Here is a 7,014-nt window from a genome sequence, read left to right as displayed (position 1 = left end):
CTGTGTCGGTATACCGTAACGAAGTCAACGCACATGGAAAATATACATAGTTGTGAATATAGTATGTTTTAAAAAGTCTACTTTGTATATTGAAACTTAAAAAAAGTCTGACTTCTCAGTAGGGATGATTGCCTATTCTGGCACCCCTCTGCTGGAGTCCCTGTTAATAACCCGTTTTGTTTGGGTTTCCCCTAAATGTAGTAGTAGCCCAGGTCTCAAACGTTCTGACAGTATTGGATGTATACAACATATTTTATGCATATACAATTATATTTTTTATAAAATCAAATACATACACTTTAATACTATATTCAACATTTGTTACATATATGTTACATATACATACAAATGAAACAATAAATAATTTATTCCTATGAATATCAAAGATTCCTTTATCACATTGAGCTGAGATCTGAATATGGTAATTGATGAATGTGCCTCAAACGAAAGTTGGGACTCTAGCCAAATAGTATTTTCCCATAATGCACTCTCATCATTCACCATGTTCACATTTTGTTATACACATCTTACATTGCACTAAATCATATATCCAGTGTTTTTGTGGGATTAGACTACATAAATATTGTTATGGAAAACATCATGAAAGTTAAGAATGAATTTATACCATACTCAGATTTTTTCCAGAAAAAAACAGTTTCTTTTACTTTTAAAAATCTTTAGTTTGACTTTTTCTAACATTCTAAAACTAGAAGAAATAATACTAGGTACACATAAAATAATATTGTATTACAGTAAAAAAGAAACTAACAAACATTTTTAAAACCATTCATTAACCACACAACAAGATAAGAATAAGCCTGCTGTCAATTTCAACTAAATTAGCGTCAACGCCTAGCAGAGGCACTTTCAGCATTTCTCAGGTCACTCTGCTGGTACATTCATCACTAGCGAAACATTTGGACAAACAATATAACCAAACCACATTGTTCTTATATTTTCACTTTTCTTATATGGCTCTTACTTTCGTGCTATGCAAAGAAACGGAAATTGGAATTTTTGGCACTTTTATCATTAACCACATTCAGTACCCAGTAGGTACTTAATTATAATAATATTATAATGAACCATATTCACTACTTTGTAATAATAATAATATAATTAAGTACTAAATATGGTTAATGCACGTAAGTTAAAGAACAAGAATATGAAGCATTCATTGATTCATTTTGACAATTTTATAAAATAAATTTGAATTGAGAAAACACCATTACACTACAGATCATTGACCCTCAAACTGAGGGGTATATTCTTCTAGAGGAATGTGAATGATAAACAGAGGGAGTATGTGACGACATCATGGAAAAACATACATAAATTTTAAATATAAAATTTATCATTGGAATAGTTTATGTTTATTAATAAATTTATATTTAAATCAACTGACTCAAAGAACTGTATTTGAAGCAATTTACTTACTGTAATGTAGTTGTTAAACAGATGTATTTGTTGTTGCATACTCTTAGGGAACAATGTTGTCAAATTTACAGCAGCTGACAAACAATTTTGAACACATATTTTATGCTAAGCTAGCAAAATTATTAATTAATGAACAATTATGAACAGACGGGATGATGATTATCATGTCTTTCAAAAAAGGGGTATGGACTGGAGAGGTTGCAACAGAGCATATATTTCTTAGTCGCTGAAATTTTGTAAATTTATAATTGTTTGAATTGTTTACATTTTATTAATTTAATTAATTTCATTAGAATTCGATTTTATTGCAGGGAATATTTCCTAATTTTAGATTATTAATTAATTTTAATTTATATAAAGTGAGTGGTTAATCTGAAAACGCAACATAGAGTTCTAAATGTTAAAATTTATATATTGAATAATAACTTCTTTAATTTTTATACTAGAAAAGTTCCAATTACAGAACAAATTCTATACTGTATCCATTCATTCAAGTATTGAAGATAGGCCTATTTTTGTAGATAATGTCAGAAAAAAATCTGAAAAGCCTTTAATGAAGGTAACAAAGAGAGAGTGAAATTGAATAATATAATAATGGCACATACATATTATAGAACATTAAAATGTTGTTTAGATAAATTGAGAATAATATATAATCAAGTAAAATACCGCGACAATATTCTGAATGTGGAAACATAAGCAGCGAATATGTTACATTCATTTAAATTCTGAAGTAATGTACCTGAAATCTGATGAGTTTCCATAGATGTCTGCCACACTCACAAAATTAAGGAAAACTTTTAAAACTTTATGTTTATACTTGAAGATCACACAACATTTAGTCTCATTCAAAAACTGTATCACTCATTCTCACAACTACATCACACATTCGTTACGTTTGTTTTTTGTTATTATGATAACTTTCTTCAGCGATCCGAGCAAGCTGTTCTGCCATATTATTACCAGTCTCTTGTACCATGCTGTAGAAGTGACCCTCCATATTCTGTAACAACACGTGAGGATGGTCAAACTCAACCATCATTCCTCCATCCATGACAAGCACCTTATCAGAATCCATTATAGTGTTGAGACGATGAGCCACAGTGAGTACTGTGCAATCTGCAAACTTGGTCCTTATTGTCTTCTGGATCAGCGAATCTGTTTGAGGATCTACGTTAGCAGTAGCCTCGTCAAGCATGAGAACTTTGTTACTTCTGAGAATCGCCCTAGCCAGGCACACAAGCTGTCTTTGACCCACGCTGAAATTACTACCTCCTTCAGACACGTGAGAATCCAATCCTAGAGAACCGTCAACGGAATCCTTGAGCTCAACATCATCTAAGACTCTCCAGAGCATGTAATCAGGATACTGATCAAATGGATCAAGATTTCGACGAAGGGTTCCTGAAAACAAAACAGGATCCTGAGGAATTATTGAGATATTTTTTCTCAAATCGTGCAGACCTATGGTTCCAGTGTCCACATCATCAATAAGGATAACGCCATCAACGTGAGCAAGTCGGAAGAGAGCTGCAATCAGTGAAGATTTTCCTGCACCAGTTCTTCCAACTATTCCAACCTTCTCTTTTGGTCTGATGATAAGGTTGAGGTTCTTGATTACGGATGGTTGATCACTCTCCCCATACCGCAAATACATCTTTTCAAACACTATGCGCCCTTCTGAAGGCCAGTTGGGAGGATATTTAACATTTGGAGGTGTTTCTAGTCCAGGTTCTTCAGGAGTATATTTATATTCAACGATTCGTTCAACTGACATCATCTGATTTGCAACTTCAGCAGACTGACGCATTCCCCATTGCATCATTCCAACTAAAGCCATAGATTGTGTGATTGCAAGACCAACACTGCGACCAAATGTATCTTCCAACAATAAGAAACTGAATGTGACAAGAGCAATGAAAATAAGACACATAACGTCCAGTGTGAAGCCAAATGCTTGACTTGTTGTAATAAACATATACCATGATGATGAATGAAGATCTTGATGTTTGTCAAATTCACTGCGTAATATATTTTGAGCCCCATAAGCACGTATCGTTGTTAAACCTTGAAGAGTAGCGTTCAAATGTGTAAAAACTGGACTCTTTGTGATTCCTTCAAGACGCTTAACATTTTTTGATGTCTTCAGATAGATTCTACGAATGAACCAGAAAATGCTTCCCATCACCACAATGGGAATAAGAAAATACAGATTGACAGACACTGTTACAACTAAACTACCTATCATCATTAAGATGATCTGAGATGCGTCCATGATTGCTTTTGGTAGAAGTTCATCAACTGACCCCATATCTTTTGAAAACCTATTCATAATTCTTCCTGAAGGATTGAGATCAAAGAAACGCATCCTGGTATGTATTATACTGGTGAACATGGAATTATGGAGTTTGGATGAACATCTCATACAAAATTTGTAAAATGAGAAAGAGCGAGTTATTGTTATTGTGAACAAAATCACCACTATGCCTGTGTATATGTAGAGGTATGTATAAGATGATGGCATATTTTTAAGTTCTTCATCCCACGTATCTTGTGATGTGGAATTATCAACCAGTATACTTTCTGTTGCCCTGATATTCTGATTTTCATAATACGTTCGTAGTTCTTCTTGTGTTATCCAATAAGCCATCCACCAGTCTGTGACACTAGCAGCTGTTTGGGCTATAAGAAACATAAGTCCGATAATGAAAACAACGCACATATTCGCACCTGAACTGAAGTACTCATAGTATACCGACTTCTTTAATACTCCTTTTGAAGAAGCTTCTACATTAATGGGTGCTGCCACCTCTTCAAATACTGGTTCTATCGTTGTTTTATCAGACGATTTACTCTTGACAGACATACGTGAGATTTGTCTCAACAAGATCTTGATTGGTTCATTTTCGATGCGTTCTGCCTCTGGTTTGTCTTCAGTAGAAATTTCTTCGGATTCAGTACCATCCAATCCGAGCAGTTGGGCATAGTCTACTTGGCTTCCCAACAGATCTTGGAACGAACCTTGAACTTGGATGGCTCCATCGTTGAGAATCACAATATGGTCTGCATCTCTGAGGTATTGAAGTTGGTGAGTCACTAAGATTCGAGTTTTGCTTGCCAGGTACGAATTTATACATTCGTTGAACAAATGTTTTCCAACATGTGTATCGACAGCTGACAATGGATCATCCAGCAAATAAATATCGGCTTCATTGTATACAGCTCGGGCTAGGTTTATTCTTGCCTTTTGTCCACCGGATAAAGAAGAACCTCTTTCTCCTACCAGAGAGAGATCACCATATGGAAACTGTTTGAAATCTCTTTCTAAAGCACACACACGAACTACTTTGTTATATCGTGATCTATCAAATGGCCGTCCAAAGACTATGTTCTGCCTAATCGTAGATGCAAATACCCATGGTTCCTGACACGCATAAGATATCTTACCGAATTTACTTATAGTTCCATTGGCAATAGGAAGTTCCCCTAATATTGCCTGTAGAAGAGAGCTTTTCCCAGAACCAACCTGCCCAATTATTGCTATAAGCATACCTCTTTTGGCATGAAGATCGATATCTTTCAGAGTATTATCTTTGGTACTGGCATTCCACTTTGCTGTAACACCTGTTAAACTTAATCCTTGAGAATTATCAATTTTTTCAATTACATTATTTTCTTTTGAAGTTGTTTCTTGAAATTCTTCAAGAGTCAGGAATTCTTCCAAACGCTTAATTGACACCAGTGTTTCAGCTATTTCGGCTACTCCGCGTACAAACTGCATTGACATACTAAAGGCTAGTACTGTGAAATAAGATTGGTATACAAATATTTTGTCAGCTGACAACTTTCTACCGAATAGAACTATAGAGATCATGGTGCCAAACATGGCTATACGAGTTGTAGTGATTTGGAAAGTCATGAACAACCCACGGATGTATGATGTCTTGATGACCACATCAAGCTCTGCTTTACGAGCGATTCTAACCATTGCAGCAAAAGGCTTTTCCCACGCATACATCTTGATTACTTGGATACCAGAAATTATTTCATCCATGAGTCTAACACGTTCATCAGTTTTGATGGCAGTACGCCTCCGGTATATAGAAGTTAATTTACCTGTATACACTTGTACTGGAACTATTAAGAACACAATTCCAATACCGATTAGACCTGAGTAGCCAGCATCTGTGTAGAGTATGTAAGTGATGACAATAGCAGAGAGTGGTGCCGTCCACATGGCATGCAAGAAGATGGAGACCATATCAAATCGGCTGACATCATTGGACAGGAGATTCACCACTTTGCCGGCAGCAGTCTCTCCCAGGGCTGTTCGGCTAAGACGCAAGGATTTTCTGTAGATCAGAGAGCAGCAAGCAGCACGCACTCTCATTCCAACATGGAAGGCTCCAACCGTGAAGTGATTGAACATCAGCATACTGAACATTGTAAGCAAGACAATGCCCCCAGCATATAGATAGGCGTCTTCTTTCTCTGTCGTACTTCCTGGCTTGAAATACTCCAGTAACATTCCTAGCAGCATTGGTTGCACCAGTCGTATGCCCAAATCATTTATAAGGTGGCATACACCAAGAAAGAAATACTCCCATGAAAAGGCAAAAGCTATTGCTTTGAGAAGACTCGGTTTCTTTCCCTTCGACTTCTTCAGTTGTCTTTCCCATTGATTCTCAAGTTTATTTCCGAGATATTCTGACTCGTCTGTCTTCAGAGGATTGTACAGATCCTCTTCTACTAAGTTTTCGCGGTATCCTTTCCTGAATAATCCCACTGTCCACAAAAAGAAAAGCACAGAGATAGGATTGGCATGTTCTCTTGGATTGGGATTGTCTCTTTTCTTTCCTGTGTCCATACTTTAAACTTTTCACACGGAATGTATCACTGATATTTACACTTCACACTTTGTAGCACTATGCGAGGAAACTTTCCTTCACTGTTCTGCGTTTCAACTCCGACTATTGAACAAGGGCTTTAGGTCAACTTATAAGAAAGTCTTGTTATCACTGTAATAGATAACGCGAACTGTTTCTTGTATTCTCTAGTTTGTTTGCTTTTTGCAGGAACAATAGTACCATAAAAGTTGAATGACTGGCAGTCTGTAACTTTATTATAACTGAATGAATATTCAATTCTGAAATAGTACCTACAACTGGAGTTTAGTTAACTAACAGAGATGATTTTCAAATACGTCGGCATGAGTATCTAATTTTCCTCATTATTCCAGTTAATATTTTGTACACAGAAGCATTTCCAGTACCGGTGTCTGTATTTTATAATGACGTTGCAATCTATGGTGCAATCCAAGTAGGATTGAAGATCGCGATATTTGACTCAAACTATATTACAGTACTGTTTCATCCAATGTCTGTAAATATTGAAAGTTTTTTAACTTTACTTAGAATTACTACTGTTTACGACAGTGGAATCTCGATACTAACAAGACTCACATCCAAGTCACAACTGTTGGTATTCTTATTTCGAAATCAAATCCTAGTTAAAGATTTTAAATACCGGTATGTAATTATGTCCAATTTTACACATTAGTATATCCGGGCTTTTCAG

At 35.7% G+C, this 7,014-nt stretch overlaps 1 protein-coding gene across 1 annotated transcript; it reads right to left on the bottom strand.

The window, feature by feature from the left end:
- Positions 1 to 251: 251 nt before the first annotated feature.
- Positions 252 to 6,427, bottom strand: LOC138693118 (ATP-binding cassette sub-family C member 4-like). Its single transcript, XM_069816759.1, has one exon. The coding sequence runs from the start codon at positions 6,302 to 6,304 to the stop codon at positions 2,330 to 2,332; it is 3,975 nt and encodes a 1,324-aa protein (XP_069672860.1). The 5' UTR covers positions 6,305 to 6,427; the 3' UTR covers positions 252 to 2,329.
- Positions 6,428 to 7,014: the final 587 nt, after the last annotated feature.

The sequence above is a fragment of the Periplaneta americana genome, chromosome 17, assembly GCF_040183065.1.
Source record: "Periplaneta americana isolate PAMFEO1 chromosome 17, P.americana_PAMFEO1_priV1, whole genome shotgun sequence".
NCBI lineage: Eukaryota > Metazoa > Arthropoda > Insecta > Blattodea > Blattidae > Periplaneta > Periplaneta americana.
Note: the sequence above shows the minus strand (reverse complement) of the source record. Positions and strands in the feature narration are given on the sequence as shown.

What these genes read in the sequence shown, in the direction of transcription:
- LOC138693118 (XM_069816759.1), bottom strand. Translation starts at nt 6,304, where the DNA reads ATGGACACAGGAAAGAAAAGAGACAATCCCAATCCAAGAGAACATGCC.